This window comes from Labeo rohita, chromosome 25 (genome assembly GCF_022985175.1).
Source record: "Labeo rohita strain BAU-BD-2019 chromosome 25, IGBB_LRoh.1.0, whole genome shotgun sequence".
NCBI classification, from domain to species: Eukaryota; Metazoa; Chordata; class Actinopteri; order Cypriniformes; family Cyprinidae; genus Labeo; species Labeo rohita.
The window spans coordinates 16,940,904-16,962,923 of record NC_066893.1 but is presented as its reverse complement, the minus strand read 5'-3'; the positions used below and the strand labels follow the sequence as shown (position 1 = coordinate 16,962,923).

The 22,020-nt window shown below is 32.0% G+C and overlaps 1 protein-coding gene across 2 annotated transcripts in view; it reads right to left on the bottom strand.

The window, feature by feature from the left end:
• The window catches only part of nav2b (neuron navigator 2b), a 96,508-nt gene extending 75,896 nt beyond the window's left edge, over positions 1-20,612 (bottom strand). The window contains exons 1-9 of one of the 2 annotated variants that reach the window (XM_051099596.1): positions 20,015-20,612; positions 10,051-10,168; positions 9,547-9,599; positions 9,025-9,097; positions 8,685-8,940; positions 6,587-6,655; positions 6,138-6,268; positions 1,096-2,056; positions 294-403 (exon numbers count right to left, since the gene is read on the bottom strand). In XM_051099596.1, the coding sequence (XP_050955553.1) occupies positions 294-403; positions 1,096-2,056; positions 6,138-6,268; positions 6,587-6,655; positions 8,685-8,940; positions 9,025-9,097; positions 9,547-9,599; positions 10,051-10,168; positions 20,015-20,245 (2,002 nt within the window). In that variant the 5' untranslated portion in view covers positions 20,246-20,612. Of the gene's footprint in view, positions 1-293; positions 407-1,095; positions 2,057-6,137; positions 6,269-6,586; positions 6,656-8,684; positions 8,941-9,024; positions 9,098-9,546; positions 9,600-10,050; positions 10,169-20,014 lie in introns of both variants that reach the window. The other variant, XM_051099597.1, reaches the window with a different exon arrangement.
• Between the last annotated feature and the right edge of the window lie 1,408 nt (positions 20,613-22,020).

Below are 22,020 nucleotides of genomic sequence, written 5' to 3'. Positions count from 1 at the left end.
AAAGGAAAGCTCAAAACTTCACAAAACCTTTGGGAAAACATGCAAATTTTTAGGGTGATTGGACCACAGCTGTTGGACCACAGCTGGGACTATTAAAAAAAAACATCACATTTCTATGGTAAATGACCTGGATTTGTCAAAAATGAAATTTAGGTGACCTGTTTGCCAAAAATTTTCATTTCTTTTGTCTTTTGTGCTTAAATGTCTTAAAGTGTTTGAACCCTGTTTGAAGTGTTAATCACTGCTTGTGGATTTTTGTTGTTGTTGTTGTGAATGAATATGCTCATGTTTACCTGTCAGGTTTTCCAGAGAAGTATGGATGGATTTGCTGCACAGGCCTGTTCGTTCTCTCCTTTCCTCCAATCCTGCCATTAGCCCAGTCTTATCAATTTCTGTTTGAGACCTACTGTACATAGAGACAGGACAACCTTCTAGTTCAGAACCAAGGGTAATCTAGGATAAAGGAGAAGTTTACTTCCAGAATAAAAATTGCTCACCCACCATGTCATCCAAGATGTCATGTCTTTCTTTCTTCATTCGCAAAGAAATTAAGTTTTCTGAGGAAAACAATCCAGGAATTTTCTCCATATAGTGGATTTCAATGAGGATCAACAGGTTGAAAGTCCAAACTGGAGTTTTAATGAGGCTTCAAAGGACTCTACACGATCCCTGCTGAGGAATAAGGCTCTTATCTAGCAAATTAATTGGTCATATTCTAAGAAAACTACAAATGTATATACTTTTAACCACAAATGCTCGTCTTGCACTAGCTCGACCTCACACATTACATATTTATGCCCACGTGAAGTAATTTTTTTTTTTTTTTTAAGAAAACGACCAATTGTTTTGATAGATAAAACCATCATTCCTCAGCTGGGATTTGGAAGCTGCACTGAAACTTCAATTTGAACCTTCAACCCACTGGCCACCACTGAAGTCCATTATATGGAGAAAATTCCTGAAATGTTATTCTCAAAAAGCTTCATTTCTTTGCGAATGAAGAAAGAATGACATGAACATTTTGGATTACATGGGGGTGAGTAAATTATCAGGAAATTCTCCTATAATAAATTAAAATTATCATAAAGGTGTCACCTGTACATGAATGGGGCAACAGTGGCCGTGTTGGGATGGTTGTATTGTTGCTGGAGCTGTGGAAGTTGTACACTGACTGTATTGCTGGCTGTTGAGTGGGTCTGAGTGAGATCTTGGCAACTTTTCCCCTCTGAAAATGCCAAGCTAGATGTAGAGCTGTAGTTTCTGTTGTCTTTCTGCCCTTTATGCACAGACAGACCTCCTATCTTTCCACTGCGTAATTTTTCTGCCTCCGCACCATTAGAGGCCGATGCCACAGTCTTATTCGCAGCTGAAGCCTTTCCTCCCTGGCTTGGTTTAGGAATCCCACTCATGGCTGATTTGGCATTGTCTTTCTTGGCTTTGGTTCCTTTGGGAACAGATTTCTTAGTCTCGGGTGCAACATGTCCATTGGATTTGGTGTCACCTTTAAGATGTTCGGGTTCTGTAACAGGAGGCTGTTTGAGCTTGTCTTTCTCTTTAGGCTTTGACTTCTCTTTAACTTTTTCAGTCGCTTTTGCAGAGGTTGTTTTGGGTGCCAAAGCCCTTCCAAGTGTCAACTGTGCAATGCCCTTGAGTGCTAGCTTGGGACTTGAGCTACCGGAACTGCTGGGAGTTACAGATCTTTGGTTTTCAGGGTGGGCTTCAGGGTGAATGGGGCAAATCTGGGATTCTTCTGGTTCAACTGCACTGACATCTTCTGTACTGATGACCTTGGACATTCTGGAACCCGTTTTGCTATTAAACAGCTTGAGCTTTTCCAGCATGGTCTTTTGGGCGATCACCTTGGGAGGAACCTCAAGAGAATCTGGGGGTGGTTGTTTAACCGTGACCATGGAGGATGTAGCAGTGTGTTTAGCACTGAGCGACTTGCTTCTCCAGGGTTTAGAGGTGGTGGTTGTGGTGCTGGTGCAGCTGGGTGGAGGAATGGAAGAGCTGACTGGTCCATGATCAACCATTATGGGTGATGGTGTGGTTTTCTCTGCAAATTCAAGATGAAAAATAACACTTTAGAAGGACTTCGCCACAACATGGACTATTTTACCAATGTCCTTACTACCTTTCTGGGCCTTGAACATGTCAGTTGCATTGCTGTCTATACAAGGTCAGAAAGCTTTCATATGTCATGAAAAAAATCTTAATTTGTGTTCCAAAGATGAACAAAGGTCTTACAGGTTTTGAACGACATGAAGATGAGTAATTATTGACAGAGTTGTCATTTTTGGGTGAACTATCCCTTTAAGACAGGCCAAAAATGAGTAAAAATATATATTTTTGAATTGCTTTGGGTCACTTTTTGGACATTTTAACTGTAACAGGCAATTGGCCAAGTAGGGAGGTCAAATAGCCACTCTAACAGAGAGAAAGTGGGTCAAATCTTTCAAATGCTAGTAAGTGTACTCAAGCTGTTGCACATAGACATAGCAAGTGTGATGCCCGTGGGAGTTTGAAAATATGAAAGCAAGCATACTGGATGAAGTGCTGAAAAAAGGAACCCTGAACCATGAAGAGAAATATCTGAAGTATGTGATGTGATGTATTAATATTTGTTTTGAGATAAAACCATGCCGTTTAAAACAGTAGACTGACTGTGAAGTAGAGGTGAGCGATATACCAGTAGACACGATTAACCAACCGGTCAACTGGTAGAGATTTTGGACTATCGATTCTATTGCGTTTATGCACTCACATGATGTTGCTAAGTCATCACTAAAACTTAGCCATTTAATAAATTCCTGAATTTATCAGCTGTTTGAACGAATTGAAAAAAAGACTCATAAAGACATTTACTGCCATCTGCTGACAGATTTAGTTTCTTATACAAAAATTTATAACACTACTACTAATAATAACATTAAAGGGATAGTTCACCCAAAAAAAAATAATTCTGTCATCATTTACTCACCCTCATGTTGTTTAAAACTTTATTTTATTTTGAAGACAGTTGGTAACAAAGCTGTTTTGGTTACCAGTGGCTTTCACTGCATGAACAAAAAATACTGAGATGTTTCTCAAATTATCTTCTTTTATGTTCCATAGTTTACGTTACAGCCTAAATGTTTATGTGTAACAAATTTTATGTTGAATCAAATTAAATATCTGAATATACATAATTTGTCATGTCTGTTTGATCATTTCTCATTTAAAGGTGATGTCCACTTCCAAAAGAAAGAACAGCATTTTTCTCCATATAATGGACTGCTATGGTGCCCCGATTGTGAACTTCCAAAATGCAGTTTAAATGCGGCTTCAAACGATCCCAAATGTGGATGTAAACAATCCCAGCCGAGAAAGAACGGTCTTATCTAGCGAAATGATTTTCATAAAAAAAATACAATTTAAATATTTTCTAATCTCAAACGCTCGTTTTGCCTTTCTCTCCCTGAACTCTGTGTATTCTGCCTCAAGACAGTTAGGGCATGTTGAAATACTCCAGTCGTATTTTCTCCCTCAACTTCAAAAATCATTTCAAAATGACCCAGTCTTTGCAAAGTGAACATGCAAAGAAGATCAAACACCCTTAACAAAAAAAAATAAAACAGCGATATAGGACGATTTTTAAAAAAGTATATAAACTGTATTATTTTTATGAAAATAAGACATCGTTACGCTAGATAAGATCCTTCTTCCTTGAATGGGATCGTTTACAACTGCATTTGGGATCGTTTGAAGCCGCATTTAAACTGCATTTATGAAGTTCAAAATCGGGGCACCATATCAGTCCATTATATGGAGAAAACTGCTGAAATGTTTTCCTCAAAAAACATAATTTCTTTACGACTGAAGAAAGACATTAACATCTTGGATGACAAGGGGGTGAGTACATTATATGTGAATCTTTGTTTTGGAAGTGGACTTCTCATTTAACACAAAAATAGCTTTAAATAATCTTTTGTGGGTATTTAACAGTCAAATTTATTTTGCGACTAATTAGATTAATTAATCGAAACATCACGTAATTAATTAGGTTTAAAATTTTGAATCGACTGACAGCACTAGTTTTTTTATACATTTGATTGTACTTCATACAATGAATGTTTCTAATTTATTAGTTCTACTGTAGCTTTTTAATCCTATTGCTTGTAATTAGTTTCTTGTTCATATTTAATCGTTGACTGTTTATTTGTCTTCAGTAAGTTTGAGGTGTTTTTGTGTTTAATTTAGGGTATTTTTTGTGATATTGGCACTTGTGACAAGAATTATGAAATTTCTCTGGTATCAAAAATGTTGATAACATAAAGACCTTATTTAAAGCAAAAATAAATATATCGTGATACACTGTTACAGTGAAATAAAATCACTCATAACATTATATGATTTTGGCCACATCGTCCACCCTGTGAAGCGTTTCTTGATATTTGAGACTGTGAAGAAATTGATTATTTAATTAAATACAAACATAATTTCCAAGGCACATTTTTTCATGTGACTAATCATTAAAACTATTTGTCAAGCTCACATTACATATTATATAAAGTCAGCATGAATCACGCCTGAAAATTTTGCATGTGATGAAACCAAACTCTGTTCTGTTCAGTTGCACAATTTTCCTAATTTCATCAGTGGAAAATCAATATCATTTCCCTGCACTGCTAAAATGGTGGTTTCCCTCATATGGATTATTTAATTACAAAGTTATTTACCAGCCTGCTGCATGAGTATTCAGTTTAACAGTGCTTACCTTACAGGCAGTCCGAGCAAAATACATAACAGTCTCAACTTCTTTGCATGTCTTCCTAAGTGCTCAATCTCACTCCGTATAACGTTTTGTCATAATCACTGACTTTTTCCTCTCTCTCGGCTTCTTCTTCTGGTTTTGCCACAAGTACACTAATTAGAGCTGAATCAGTGAGCAGTAAACACCTCATCACCATCATCATCATACCAGAGCCACCAGCGTGCAGCTCCATGCAAACCACACACAGACATGTACATCGTGCACGTGCAAACAAGGAAAATTACTTTATATGGTTTAAAGACTATGGTTTGAATACAAAAATCCACATATTCACATGCGCTCAACGATGTGACATGTTGGAGGGGTTACCACCCTAAATAACTCAATGCTGAAGTAAACCGAGCTTGCCATAATGAAACAACAGTGGGCCAAAAATGTGTCAACAACACAGCATATGCAATTACAGAATCATAAAACTGTGAACATTATGAGCAGTTACCCAACTCGGAGATTGGACAAATCGAGGGAGGATGGTTTAAATCACTCATTCTGAGCAAGAAAAATGTTCAAGTGAAAATACTAAAAAAATGTTGTTGAAATATGCCCAACAGATGAAAAGTTCATTTTATTTGTATGCTTTTTTCTTTATATTTAATCATATTTGTGTAATAATTTGTATTAATATATTTAATTATAAATTGCATTTTCTAAGATTTGTGTTTACCAATTTGAGCATGGAAAAGTCAGAAAAATCTCTAAAATTTTTCACATGTAACTGCCACTTCCATTTTTTAAAACAGACATGAAAATGCACTATCCAGACATTTTAATTTTTATAATTCATGAATGAAAATGTAACAAAATATAACATTTTGTAATATGATTTTGATGTACATTTTCCATGGTAATGCAATGTCTGATTAGAAAATGCCTTTCAACGGATGAATTTTGAGATTTCAAGTTTTGAACCGGTCAGAAAAAGGTCTGAAAAGGTCAGAACTCATGTTATGATGTAGATTTTTTAAGTTGCACTCTTGACATATATTAATCTATTACTTTTCCTACATAACTTCTATCACAAACATATGGTAAAATATCTATTTAGGAGTCTTAGACCTTTCCAACGATGTATAGCTTGTCATGATTAGATTAGGATTTATTTGTTTTATGGTGAAGTAAACTTAGGCGTCCCACCTGGGGGACGGTGATAGTTAAAGAGTTAAAGATCTGGGTGAAAGGTTATTGGTTTGAATCCCTCGATGAGTAATTCATTTTGCTATTGAGCAAGGGACTTGTAATAAATATACACAGCTTTTGACAAACAACTCCTTACATACTCTTACATAAACCACATGGATTGTGTAAATGAATGCGATTAACTCACCTCTTTCATGAGCGCTGGCAGAGATTGATGCTTTTAATCGGTCACACTGGTTGAAGCTTTGGCTGCGTCTGTTGGCATTTGAGGTTCGAGGTTTACTCTCTCCACCCGACCTCATCGAGGGGCTCGGAAGCCTGACAAGAAATTCAGTCAGAACAAGCGCATCCTTTCTCTTTAAACAATAACTATTTATGCTGCAAAAACACAAGACTGGAGTGCCAATTATATAAACAAACCTCAGTGACCTTTTTATAAAATCCACATCTGATCATATGAACGAGAACAGAATGACTATTGAAGAGGATTCACATGCTTTTTGGACTTGATGACACAAGATTGGATTGTGTGGAATCACAATATCACCAGTAGATGGCGCTGTTGTGTAGTAATATACTGGGAGGATGAGGAGAGGTAAATCAAGCATGTGTGATATAGAAATGTTGAAAGCTGACCTAGAGTTCTTTTTCTGAGCAATTGAGAGTCTGACAGCTTTTTTCTGATGGGAGTCTTTCGATGGATGACTTTGAAGATTGAGAGAAAGAAACAGGGATGGAGAGAAAAGAAGTGTTAAGTGTTAAGAAGAAATAACCAGTGTTGCTATTGTGAATTAAAGGGGACATCGGATACGCATTTTCCACAAACTTGGTATGATTCTTAGAGTCTTGGTATGATCCTTTGGTTAAAATATCTCAATAGTCATGTAAAACAACAGCTTTATTCACAGCGAGCCGTTTCGGTGCATGTCACTTTAAATGATAATGAGCTACTGTTCACCCCGCCCCTCTCTTCTGCTTTCTGCTTCAGAGGCTCTGATGTCGGGAGAAAATGCTTACGAGGAATTTTTGTCACTACAGCTGCTCTAACGCAGAGAAAATGGTGGACAACTGGTTGTGGAAATATGCTAATAAGGGACAGTCTGTTAGTAGCCGTGGGCGGAGCCTGAGCATTATGACATCATACTGCACAGAAAATCAAAATGGCTTGATAATTGAGACGGTTTAGGTTTTTTGGGTATTAAAAAAAATAAGCGATTCAATTTATATGATTGTACGGTGGTTGTGTCCATGCTGCTAAGACATATTTTTATGCAAACACCGTGTAAAAGTGAATTTGCATCCAATGTCCCCTTTAAAACTAAAGCTATTACAAATATTGGTAACACTTTAGTACAAGGAACAATTCGCACTATTAACTAGTTACTTATTAGCATGACTTTTATTAACATATTGGCTGTTTATTAGTACTTATAAAGCACCTATTCAGCACCATATTCTATATCCCTAATCCTACTCAATTTCTGAATTTAATTTAATTTGAATCTTACTGTTAATAAGCAACAAATTAGGATCTTATTGAGACAAAAGTCGTAATTAATGGTTTGTTAATAGCGAGAACTGGACCTTAAATTAAAGTGTGACCAAAATGTTTTTGTTAATTGAAATAAATCTGATTATTATTTATTGAAATTATAAAATAAAATATAAATATTAGATTAAAAACTTAAAACTGAAAAAAAAAACAGTTGGCCTAGCAAATAACTGACATAAAAGAAAATGAAAAGCGGTTTAAGTGGAAATACTAAAATGACTAAAACTATAACTGATATTGAAATAAAAATAAAGCTAAATAAAAAATTAAATAAAAATGACCAAAGCACATATAAAATAAAATGACTACAATTTAAATAAAAATACAAAAAAAAGCTACTTTTAAAATATTAATAAATATTATAATAGCTTATACAAAATAATACTAAAACAACACTGGAAGTAACAGAACTGGGAAATTAGAAATGCAAATAAAAGGGTACTTGTTAGAAATGTTGAGAGTGTAAAAAGTTTAAAAAGCTATAAAAAGTAGTTTAAGAGAATCAGAAATATATAACATTAAAATATTCACACAATTTATGCAAAAGGCTCAAAATGAGAATTTTGATTAAAATAATAACATTTTCTCATGACACTGTATTCTGTCTTGTAAAATAAAATTAAAGTAAAATAAAATCATGCTATTCAAAACCCGTAAGACCTTCGTTCATTCGGAACACAACTAACCCTAAAAGTCTTCGTAACATGTCTGCAGATTTCAACATAGGATGACTTGCAATTTTTTCTCCAGCCTTACTTATTTGAACCAGAATCTACAGGCGATGGACTAAGAGTCAGAACATCGGCTCCTGTGTTAGGTCTGAACATGTGTGTAAGACTTAAAAGTATTCTTTTAATTGCACAAAAAGTATTCTTGTAGCTTCATAACATTACAGTTGAACCACTGATGTCACATGGACTATTTTAACAATGTCCTCACTACCTTTCTGGGCCCTGGAACGTGTCAGTTGTGTTGCTGTCTATGCAGATTTCATCAAAAATATCTTAATTTGCGTTCCTAGATGAACAAAGGTCTTACAAGTTTGGGACAACAATATGGTGAGTAATCAATGCCAAAATTGACATTTTTGGGTGTACTATCTTTTTAAAGTTAATTAATCCATCTGCTGTGGAATCTATGTCTACGAAGAAGCTATTCAGTATATGAGTTGGAGAATAATACCTGGACTGCAGGTCTGTCTGTGGTTTCTGTGCACATGAGGAGGAGGTGTAGTGTTGGTGGATGGGAGAAGGACAGGGAGAGCTGCAGGGAGGCGTGTGAGGAGGCAGGGCAGGACTGGCGCATCGCTGGGCCTGGTTGTTCTGGAGCAGCTGTACATTGCCGGAGGCCTGTTTCAAAGTCTGCTGCTGCTGCTGACGGAAGCGCGACAGAGTGAAGAACAGGCCTAAAATGGCCTTTAGATTGCCATTGCGGATCTCTGGTTTGGTAGAAAAAGAAAAGAAACCTTTTGACATTTTGTTTCAAATATTAAAGAACACTAGTGTAGTGTGCGTCTGCTGACCTTCGGCACAAAGTCCCTTTATGTTCACTCCTTTAGCTGCCAGGAAGCCCAAACAGGCATCAATGTTCTCAATCTGTTGAAGAGAAAAATATGGACACACCCACGGCTGGTTTGCTTCACACACTTCACTCAGGTGAACAAGGCATATAACCTAACAGATGGTGCTCAATAGGGTAGATTTGTGGTTTGCAACCCTGTGGGTCCGTCCTGCGGTGTTCCTGTGACATTACAATGTATATCCAGACCACTGGCGAGACGACAGACTATAGCATGCTGGTTAACACCAGGATTTTAAGGTCAACAAGCCCAGCCATTGTACTCGCTGAGGTTGTTTCTTAAAGAGACAGTTCACCCAAAAACGGATTTATAGGTTTAGATTTCAGTGTGTTCCTCTAACGAAACCTTGTAATATAGAGCACATGCCGTATGGATTACATTTATGTTGGTTTTTCTGTCATTTTTTGAGTTTGACAGTCTGAACATGAAGGACAGAAATTGCGATAAACCAATTTTGAGTCTTACCATTTGAGAGCGACTCTCTGGGAATCCGTTGATATCGGCGATCTTCTCATTTGCTGAACGGAAAGATGAAAAATATCAGTGAATTAAAGTAACACCATAATATACCTGTTTGTTGGTTTTATGAACACATCGTTGACTTGGTGTGGTCGTCAGGATTTTGTATGTGTAACAGGAATCCTCCTTCGGCACATGTTTATTTTATTTCGGCTTAATAAAATGTTCACAGCTCACTTTGTAGCCTCATAAACCATCCACAAATTGCCCCTTTTCAGAAACTGATCTCATAAAACAGCTTCAAGACACATTGAAAATAATAAAGGTGGTGAGTTTCCTTATACTCATGTGTGTCCATTTCATTGCCAGTCCTCCTCCTCGAACTCCTCATTATGGTTAGAATTACCGGTACGGTGGAGTAAAATTGTAGGTTTGATGTATTATTTTTTTTTCTTATGAAGGGGAGTTTGTTGAATTATGGAAAATGATTTTTTCTATCTTTAATCTTACCTACAACCTGAATGATTTCTGCCAGCAGAACGCCATCGGCAACATCCTGTTGGAGGTCTTTAATCAGGCGTTTGTGTCCGGACTTGGCTAGGTAGTGGTTGGCCCAATCTGTATAAATCTATTCATTCAAAGAAAAATACAAAGAGACTGAATGAGGAAAAGGCACTTAACATCTAACTCTGGGTTCGGATTTTACATGGATGAAAGACAAACGCCACACTGTGGTCCATAAGCTGCCATTTAAACATTAGAGTGAAGACAGGGAAATTTCCAGGAAAATTAATAGTATAAGCAGGCTGTCAAAAAGGTCTGGAATACCAGACTCTACAAATGATCTTAAAAATGGTTAAAGTGCAAAATAATAAGGTAAAATAATAAGGTAAGGTAATACTTCATAATGTACAGTATATTTTGGAAAAATATAGTATGTGAAACACTATGCAATCATAAGTATGATATCATATTGCTATTGTTATTATAGCAATATGATTATAACAATTATTATTATTATTATTATTATTATTATTATATTTGTGATTTTTACACAAGGTACACAAATTATGATCAATTATTATAATTGTTTTTAAATTAATAAAAATATTTAAATATATTTATAAAAAATAAAAAAAAATATTTAAAATGCAATTCTAAAAATTGCAGTCTGATTTTGATTGAAATGAAAGTAATTTTTTGTTATTTATTTTATAAAATTTCTTTTTTTTTTTTCAAAAACTTAAATAGAAAAAAAACTGGAGGTCTGATTGATTATTGTAACTGTTCTTGTTATTTTTCTTTTCAAAAACTTAAATAAAAAAAACTTATTATTTTAATAAACATTTAAAAAATACATTTAGAAATATTGTACAACAACAACAATAATAATAATAATAATAAATTAATAAATAATATTGCAAATAATAATAATAAAAATACATTTGTAAAATATGAAATATATATATATATATATATATATATATATATATATATAAATTGTTGTTTTTAAATTAATAAAGTTTTTTACATTTTTTAAATATATGCAAATTTTAATTAGAAAGATGGCAGTCTGATTTTAATTGAAATTATTATTATTATTATCACTATCATTATTATTATTATTTATTAAATTATGTTTTTTCACAAACAAACTGGAAGTCTGTCAGATTATTTTAACTGTTATTATTTTAATAAACAAACAAAATAATAAATAGCAAAAATTGGCAGTCTGATAAAACAATATGACAACACAAAGATGACAAAAAATAGGCAAATAATAATAATAATAATAATAATAATAATAATAATAATAATTACTATTATTATTATTATATTATCAGTTATATTTTTAAACTTTTTTACAAATATACACAAATTATAAATTATCAAATATTATAACTGTTGTTGTTTTTAAATCAATAAACATTTGATAAAATATTTAAATATATGCACATTATAACTGGAAAACAGTAGTCTGATTTTTATTTTAATTAAATGTAAAAATTCATTTAAAAACGTAAATGTAAAAAAATTGAAGTCTGATAATTTTTGTTATTTAAATAAATATATAAAAAATATATTTTAAAAATATTTACAAAGTTATAAATAGAAAAAAAATGGCAGTCTGATCAAACAACGAGACGGGATAAAAATTAAAACAACAACAACAAAAAAAAACATGGCTGATATTGCATTTTGGATCAGTCATCATTGTCAAAAATGGTAGATCAAGTGAAGCACAATATGTGACACAATATCCCATGCAGTGTGTTTTGGTTGTATAATGCAGAATGAATTTGCACAGTGCATGGTATACATACACTCTAAAAATAAAAATTCCAAAAGGGTGTTTTTGCAGTGATGCCATAGAAGAACCATTTTTGGTTCCCCAACATTTCCTAAAAGAACCATTTTGAAGAACATTTTAAAAAAATCTAAAGAACCTTTTTCGACTATAAAGAAACTTTTCTGCATTTGAAAGATTCCATGGATGTTCAAGGTTCTTCATAAAACCATTTAAACCATTATTTTTAAAAGTGTACTGCAAAATTATCATGTGTACTATGCTACTATGCCACTTCAATCATTCCTAATGATTATTTTTTTCTCCATAACTGTCATGCAACTACACAAAGTGAGCATTGGGAGGCAGCATGGTCTCTACAGGCCCCTAGTTTCTGACTACCTCTAGTACAGAGGTCAGAAATAAGGGATTGTGGTTGTTTTGTTGCTGGTCTAGTTATGTCTAACTTGGTCTAAATGGGACATACATATAATAGGAACAGGTATGACTGCACATGATGCAGATCAAAATCAAACGTGGGCCATTTAAAACCGGAGCCAGTGCTGGTTTTAATACAGAGACTCCTTGTGAGTTCTGCAGGGGGCTGTTTGTATTTCTGCCCACAGAGCCTGGAGAACCACTCCACCCATTCGCTGTAAACAAAACCTCTAGGCTGTGGTGGACAGCATGTGGGAATAATAATCTTGAATAATAAAACCATAGGGGAAGAGCTATGCGTAACCAGGTTTAATGTTAACATGAACAAGCATTACGTGGTTAACATAATAATGTTAGAATAAATATAGCACATTTAACACACCACACCACATTAGTGTTTATATCCATCATGTTCTGTTTGGGGTCTAAAAGACCTCACAGTCGTTTTTATAACTTGAATAGCGTACTGAAGTATCAGGTTAATACTTCATTTATTCTGATGAGAACTTGTTCAGAAACTAACAAATCATAACAAATAAAAAAGAAAACGAAAAAAAAACAACTGCTAGTGTCTTGCGTCAATAGACTGAAAAAACAGTTATATGTTTTTATGTTAGTATTACATCTTTTATTTAGTAGTTAATTAGTTTGAATTTTAGTAATTTTATTATGTGCTTTTGTCATTTTTTAATAATTCTATTTAAACACCTCTATATTTCTTTTTTTTATTATTTTAGAAAATGTTATACATATATATTTCAATTACTGAAACCAGTTTTCAATATTTTTTGTTAAACGTAACAGTACTGCTAAAAAATAAGATACCAACTGGTGGTGTTTTGTATCAATAGACTACAAAACTGTTATACATTTTAGTATTATTTATATATTATTATTATTTATATATTATACTATTATTACTATTATAGTATTTATTCATATTTTGACATCTTTTATTTAGTAATAAATAAGTTTTAATTTTACTAATTTTATTATGTGCTTTTGTCATTTTTATTATTTTCTTTAAATAATTCTATTTAGCTTTATTTGTATTTTTAACTCACTTATGTCAGTTTATTAAGTTTTTAATTTTTAAAATTTATAATTATATTTTTGAAAGTTTTTTTTTTAATCTAATATTTACATTTTATAGTTTCATTTTAATTCATGAAACCAGTTTTCAATAGTTTTAGTTAAAAGTAACAGTAGCACAGTAGCATTTTAAGAAGTTTTTTTTTTTAAGTTTTTGATCTAATATTTACATTTTACAGCTTTATAGAAATTACTGAAACCAGTTTTTAATAGTTTTAGTTAAAAGTAAGAGTAATAAACTATTATAGTATTTATTTATACTTTGACATCTTTTATTTAGTAATAAATCTGTTTTAATTTTAGTATTTTTATTATGTGCTTCTGTCATTTTTATTATTTTTTAAATAATTATATATTACTTTATTTATATTGTTACTCACTTATGTCAGTTTTTTAAATGTTTTTAATTTTTAAAATTTGTAATTATATTTTTAAAAGTTTTTTTAATCTAATATTTACATTTTACAGCTTCATTTCAATTAATGAAACCAGCTTTCAATAGATTTAGTTAAAAGTAACAGTAGCATGAAAAAACAAGATACCAAATGGTAGTGTTTTGTGTCAATATACTAAAAAAGTTATATATATTTTTTTGTATTATTTATAAACTGTTATAGTATTTATTCATATTTTGACATCTTCTATTTAGTAATAAATTTGTTTTCATTTTAGGAATTTTATTATGTATTATTTTTTAAATAATTCTATTTAACTTTGTTTATATTTTTAACTCACCTATTTCAGTTTCTTAAATTTTTACATTTTTTAATTTTTAGTTACATTTCTAAAAAAAAAAAAAATTAAGAAGTTTTTCATCTAATATTTACATTTTATAGTTTTATTTCAATGACTGAAACAAATTTTCAATAGTTGTAGTTAAAAGTAACAGTACTGCTAAAAAACAAGATACCAACTATAGTGTTTTGTGTAAATAGATTAAAAAACAGTTAAATATTGTAGAATTATTTAAACTATTATATTTATTCATATTTATTCATAATTTGACATATCATTTATTTAGCATATAATTATAATAAATAATTCTATTTAATTTAATTATTATTTTTTACTCACTTCAGTTTCTTAATTTTTTTCATTTTTAAAAATTGTAATTATATTTTAAAAAGTTTTTCCATCTAATATTTTATAGTAATATAATTATAATGACTTAAAAATGACTTAAAGTTTTCAATAGTTTTAGTAAAAAGTAAAAGTACTTTTTAAAAAACAAGATACTAAATGGTAGTGTTTTGTGTCAATAGACTAAAAAACAGTTGTGTATTTTAGTATTATTTATAAACTCTTACAGTATTTATTCATATTTTGACATCTTTTATTTAGTAATAAATAATTTTTAATTTTATTATTAATTTTGTTATGTGGTTCTGACATTTTTATTATTTTGAAATAATGATTTTATTACTCACATATTTCAGTTTCTTAAAAAGTTTTAATTATATGTTTAATGTTTCATGTTTTTTTAAAAACAAGCTTTCCTTCTAATATTTACATTTTATAGCTTTATTTCAATACCGAAACCAGTTTTCAACAGTTTTAGTTAAAATTAACTTCCAAAAAAGTACCACAGTATTACCATGGTTTTGTTACACATCTACCATGCTAATGCCATTTGAAGTATCACAGACTTGGCGCATCATGTAAATACATAATTTCAGTATTACGGTAATTATTCAGTACTAAATCAAAGAACTATGACAGAGCAAAACCTGCCACACTGCATTTCTCCATTTAAGTTTCAAGATCAATTTAATAAAAAGCAATTAAATGTGTGCAGGACAATTTAGAGAGCAAAAAGCAGTCCCTAAACTTATGCAATGGACTTTCCATTTCTCATCTTTTTTTGGTCATTTACATAATTTCCAAACACAAGATTAAAAGCAGATATTTAACAAACTAGTAACTGCAATCGTCACGTTGTTTTACAAGGCAGTCAACCGTGTCTGAAACGGCAACCTAATCCTTACACCAGCGCTGGCACAAAACACATTCAGTGCCATTTTCGTTAAAGCAAAGCATTTTCCATCTTCCTGGCCAGAACAAAGCGGGACAGAGGTGCAGTGTACAGGCATAGTAGTATATTAGTAGCAGTGTTTGCTGAAGGGTGCCCGCTTTTGGCCTCTGGGATTGGTGTGTGTGGCGTCCATATGGCCAAATGCCCACCTGCAGTGCGGCTGACCGCTACTAATGGAGCACTGTAGTAAAACCTCCATGAGTGTGTCTATGTGTGCGTGTGCGCTGTAATTACAGGCCAACTGGCTGAGCTTTTCATTCTGCCCCGCCACATGAAGAACTTGGCTCTTCACTGCCTTTAAGGCTTTACTGAACGTATGAAGCTATATAAACACATGTACACACACACACAGACATGAACTTACACACCACTGCTGCGGACCAAAGGAAGAACATTGGGATTTTCACAGACGATTTGCTCTGACCAGGTCAGCAGGAGCTATTCTTATAAAGCATAATATTTTTAACACGTAAACGCATAAACACAAGAGCTTTCAGAGTCACAATGGTAGTAATGTGGCCAAAGAGAAACGTTTTTTTCACAGATCAGTACAACTGACACGCATAGTGTAGTGTAGTGGTGTTCATACACCATCGCTACAATTGTTGCAGATCAAGTCAAGGTGCAAATATGGGCAAAACGAATAAAAAAGCTTGCAAAGTTTTAATTTCAATGTGACAAGCTACAAAAACATTTTTTATTTTTTTCTCTTGATTAACAATCAATAGCACCTTGCGTTTCTGCTATGGATAAAAAAAATTAGTTCATTATTGTATAGTTACATTGGGATATTTAAAGTCACAATTACAAAAAACGAAAAAGCAATTGCGAGACATCAAGTCACTGTGAGATAAAGTTAAATTGTAAGATATAAAGTTGTAGTTATGAGAAAAAGGCATATTGTGAGATTTAATGCTGCAATTGTGAAATAAAGTTGCAATTTTGAGAAATAAAGTCACTGAGAAACAAAACTAAGTCTTAACTGTGAGATTAGGGCTGGGGATAATTCGATAACGATAATTATATATAATTATATATAATTTCCTCGATAAAACGATATGAAGAGTTCGATATAATTTTTATGTGCCAAAAGCGGAACGAAACAGTGCGACTCATTTGAATCGCGCCACACGGACCATTTATCCGTTTGGACCACAGTTTAAACTGCCGCGCTGCGCGAGCTCTCTAGAGAAGATGCATTTATTATCTCAATGTGGCGCGGATGCGCCTTGAAAAACCGAGCGCACTGTACCACGGTATTGTGGCGGCAATGTGGGATATTCACACTGAATTTTATTACAGGAGTAATGGTATATAATTATAGTATGTATGTATTTGTGATTAAGCTATAGCATGTGTGCATTTATACTGAATGTTTTTAGATTACCGCTTTTCATACAAATAGGCTACATATAAAACCATGTAGTTGTATTTTTACCATGGTATTGAGGTACCATTATGTGTGGTTTTAAATGTGTTTATCATGATTTAAAATGTATGCCTGCTACTATGGGAGACTAATGCTTAATTTAAAAAAAAAAATGGGTCAGAATAAATTTAACCACATAAAACTGAGGTTGCTACATTTTTTACAGATGTTACTGTTTGATAATGAACAAAAATGTACCTCTGCATCCTTAAGCTACTATCAAATGTGCATTTCTAAAGACAAAAAAAAAGTGATATTATTATTATTAACAATATCAGACAACCCAAAACTGTTTCTTGATTTGAAACAATATAACTCATTAGAACATGCAGAAATTAATTTTTCTATTTAGATATTTATTTTGTTAAGGAAAATTAATGGTCTGGTTTCTACAACTTTCACTTTGGAGCAAAAAATCGGACTTTAAACTTGAAAGAAATAAAGATTTGACATTTATCGAGACAATTATCGATACCGACTGATATGAAAAAAATTATCGTGACCATTTTTTTGCCCATATCGCCCAGCCCTATGTGAGATATAGTCACAAGTATGAGAAACAAAGTCACCGCTGTGAGATAAAACGTCACAATTATGAGAATTTTGAGACATAATGTGAGATATAAAGCAAAATTACGTGAAAAAAGTCACATAGCAAGTTATAAAGTTCCAAGTATCAAAAACAAAGTCAAAATTGTAAGATATAGTCACACTGCGAGATATAAAATTGCAATTATGAAAAACAAAGTCACATTGCAAGATAAAAACTTGCAACTATAAGAAAAACTTAAATAACGCCATATAATTATATGAAACAATGTCAAACCACAAGATATAAAATGGCATTGTTTCTTATACTTGGTACATTCCAAGACATGAAGTTACAATTACGAGAAACAGTCATGTTGCAAGATATAAATTGCAAGTATAAGAAAAAGTCGCAATTGTGAGACACAACGTATCAAAGTCGCAAATATAAGATAAAGTCGCTATCGTGAGATATATTCACATTGCAAAATACAAATTCGTAATTATGAGAAACAAAGTTGGACTGCAAAATAAAAAAGTGAATTTGTTTCTCATACTTGGTACATTCCGAGATGTGAAGTTACAATTACGAGAAACAAAGTCATTTGGAAGATATAAAGTTGCAAGTATAAGAAAAATTCGCAATTGCAATCGTAATTGCGAGATACAGTCACACTGCAAGATCCAAAGTTGCAATTATGAGAAACAAAGTCACATTGCAGGATAGAAAGTTGCAACTATAAGAAAAAGTCACAACTGCGAGATATAATGTCACAATTATAAGAAATGAAATCATAATTGTGATATATAAAGTAGCAAGTATCAGAAACAAAGTCGTAATAGTGAGATATAGTGACATTGCGAGATATAAAATAGCAATTACAAGAAACAAAATCACATTGCAAGATATAAATTTGCAACTATAAGAAAAAGTCGCAATTGTGAAATAGAAATTCATAATTATAGAAAACAAAGTCACACTGCAACATATAAAGTGACTTTGCTTCTCATATTTGGTACATTCAGAGATATGAAATTACAATTACAAGAAACATGTTATGTTGCAAGATATAAAGTTTTAAGTATAAGAAAAAGTCGCATTTGTGAAATAGAAATTTGTAATTATGGAAAACAATGTTGCACTGCAAGATATAAAGTGACTGTTTGTCATACTTCTTGCATTCAGAGATTTGAAGTTACAATCACAAGAAACATGTTATGTTGCAAGATATAAAGTTTCAAGTATAAGAAAAAGTCGCAATTGTATATAGTCACATTGCAAGATCTAAAGTTGCAATTATGAGAAACAAAGTCACACTGCAGGACAGAAAGTTGTAACTATAAGAAAAAGTCACAATTGTGAGATATAATGTCACAATTATAAGAAATGAAATCATAATTGTGAGATATAAAGTAGCAAGTATCAGAAACAAAGTCGCAATAGTAAGAAATAGTCACATTGTGATATATAAAATTGCAACTATAAGAAAGTCGTAATTGTAAGGTAGAAATTCACAATTATGGGAAACAAAGTTGCACTGCAAAATTTAAAGTGACTTTATTTCTCATACTTGGTACATTCAGATATATGAAATTAAAATTAACATGTTATGTTGCAAGATGTAAAGTTGCAAGTATAAGAAAAAGTCGCAATTGTGAAATATAACATCGCAATTATGAGAAACAAAGTCAAAATTGTGAGATATAAAATTTCGCAAAAGTCGCAATAGTAAGATATAGTCACACTGCAAGATGTAAAGTTGCAATTATGAGAAACAAAGTCACATTGCAAGTTCTAAAGTCGCAACTATAAGAAAAAGTCGCAATTTGCGAGATACAAATTTGTAATTATGAGAAACAACGTCACACTGCAAGATATAAAGTGATTTTGTTTCTCATACTTGGTACATTCTGAGATATGAAGTTACAATTATGAGAAAAAGTCATGTTGCAATATACAAAGTTGCAAGTATAAGAAAAAGTCACAATTGTGAGATACAAAGTCGGAAGTATCACAAACAAAGTCGGAATTGTAAAATATAATCACATTGCGAGATATAATGTCGCTTTTACGATAAACGAAGGCGTAATTGTGAGATACAGTCACGTTGCAATATGTAAAGTTGCAATTATGAGAAACAAAGTCACATTGCAAGATCTAAAAATGCAACTATAAGAAAAAGTCACAATTGCAAGCTACAAATTCCTAATTATGAGAAACAAAGTCACACTGCAAGATATGAAGTGATTTTGTTTCTCATACTTGGTACATTCCAAGATATGAAGTTGCAATTATGAGAAACCAATTTACATTGCAAGATATAAAATCATAATTATGAGAAACAAGGTTGCAATTCTGAGATATAAAGTCATATTCTGAGATTTTTTTTTAAAGTTGCAATTATGAGAAAAACACTAAAGTAGACTGTACTAGATGTAATTTTTGATTTGGTCTTTTAAAGGATGGAAGATAATCTATGGCACCATAAAGATAAAAATAAGCAAATACAATCTTAATCAATTACTATTTTTGATTACTATTATACTTTGTCTAAAATAGGTATTCCACTGTATTTGTGGAATTAAACTATTCAAGGAAGATCATCTAATAGAACAAGAATCAATGCAACCACAAAGCCACACACAAATTAAGCATCATTGTTCCAACCTGGGGGTCTTCTGATGTTTCTTTGGTGGTCTGGTACTTTCTTTGTAAAGTCGCACTGCCTTGACTTTGTTGCCTGTAGATGGGAGACTTCAGGGGGATGAGGCTGGGCTGCACGGGCTTCAGAGGTCCATTCTGTTGGGTCGCTACCCTGGCTGGAATGGGTAGAGCGGTGCCATGCACAGGTTTGGGCAATCCCGACTTCATCTTGGAGGCAACTAAAATAGCAGGCATCTTCTTATCCCTTTACATCCAACCACGCAGACGCTGGCACAAAGTTGTCTGGTTGCAACCGAAGGCTCGGAGCAACCGCGCACGCTGACTTAACAGCTGGAGCAATGTGGTGGGAAGTGAGTCCACAAACTCACTTTCATACAGCACTGGTAAGCTCGACAGCACACAGAAGTCTTGCTAAACCTTCTAATAATATGATTTTCCCAAGAAAATCGGCCAAATCCTTCCCCGTCATCAGCATCTTCAGCGTTTTTCTTGTCCAATGAAGCTTTTGCTCCATGTACGATTTGAGATCTGGACTCCGCCCGCCACCTGCTCCTAGTTCCACAGCAGCAAGGAGTCGCCCAATATAGCCCAGCGCAGCCGCTGCTGAGAAGCGAACTCACTCTGGCAGGCAGAAATCACAGATAAGTGGGAAGGCAGGATGCAATTTGTTGTCAGAGCAAAGGAAACGTACAGTTTGTACAGAGAAGTGTAACTAGCCTCCAGATGCAGTGGCAGCAAGGCATGACTCTCAAGCTTGAGGAGGATTAACAAGCCATTAGTAAGACAGCAGATGTGTCTTATGGGAAAACTCAACGCTAACACCCCTAGGTGACAGCCTAATCGGACATAATATCACCCTTCTTGCCAATGCACTGGAGAGATGGACTATTAGCAAGCAAAGAAGAAAAGTTGTGCATTGGTTTACAGTTTTTAAAATGTTTTAATGTCACAGACCCCCAAATATTATGATTAAAAGTATAAAGGCAGCTCTGTATTTTAATTTAATTTGAAGACCCATTTATACTGTGAAAAAAATAATGAAAACATCATGGAAAAAGTTGACAATATATCTTTTTTTCTACCATTTGAGTACTGTTTTATGTAAAAACCTAAAATAAAATAATGCATACATTTACATTAATAAAATGATTATTTAAATAATAATTAGAATTATTTAAATATATATTTAAATATTTTAAAAAAATAATGTCTTACAATAAATAACTTAAATATACAATTAAAATAATACAATAAAATAATATATAATACATACTAATAATGTAGGTTAAAGTTAATAAAATCATTATTAGAATACTAATTAGAATTATTTGAATAATTCAAATATTTAAAAAAATAAAAAATGTATTAGAAAATAAATATAGAATTAAAATACATAATGATATAATATAAATAATATATAAGTTAAAGTTAATAAAATAATTATTAGAATACTAATTAGAATTATTTGAATATATATTCAAATATTTAAAAAAATAAAATAAATAACAAATATATAATTAAAATAATAAAATATATATAATACACAATAATAAAATAACATAAGTTAAAGTTAATAAAGTAATTTTTAGAATAATAGTATAATATATTCAATTATTAAAAAAGTAAAAATGTCTTACAATAAATAATTGAAATAATTGAAATATATAATTTAAATTATAAAAACAAATATAATAATAAAATAATAATAATAATAATAATATATGTTAAGGTTAATAAAATAACTGTTAGAATTATTTAAATATATATTCAAATATTTTTAAAAGTAACAATGTCTTAAAATAAATAATTTAAATATATCACTAAAATAATAGTATTAGTAAGTAAATAAATAAGTAAATAATAAATATACCATATTATTTAGAATAAAATTATATATATATTTATATAAATAATTATTAGAATAATATGAATTGAACAGTTTTGTGACTCACCCCAGTTTTAAATTCCCTCTCATTCTAATTTTGTTCAAAGGAAACCCAAATTGATGC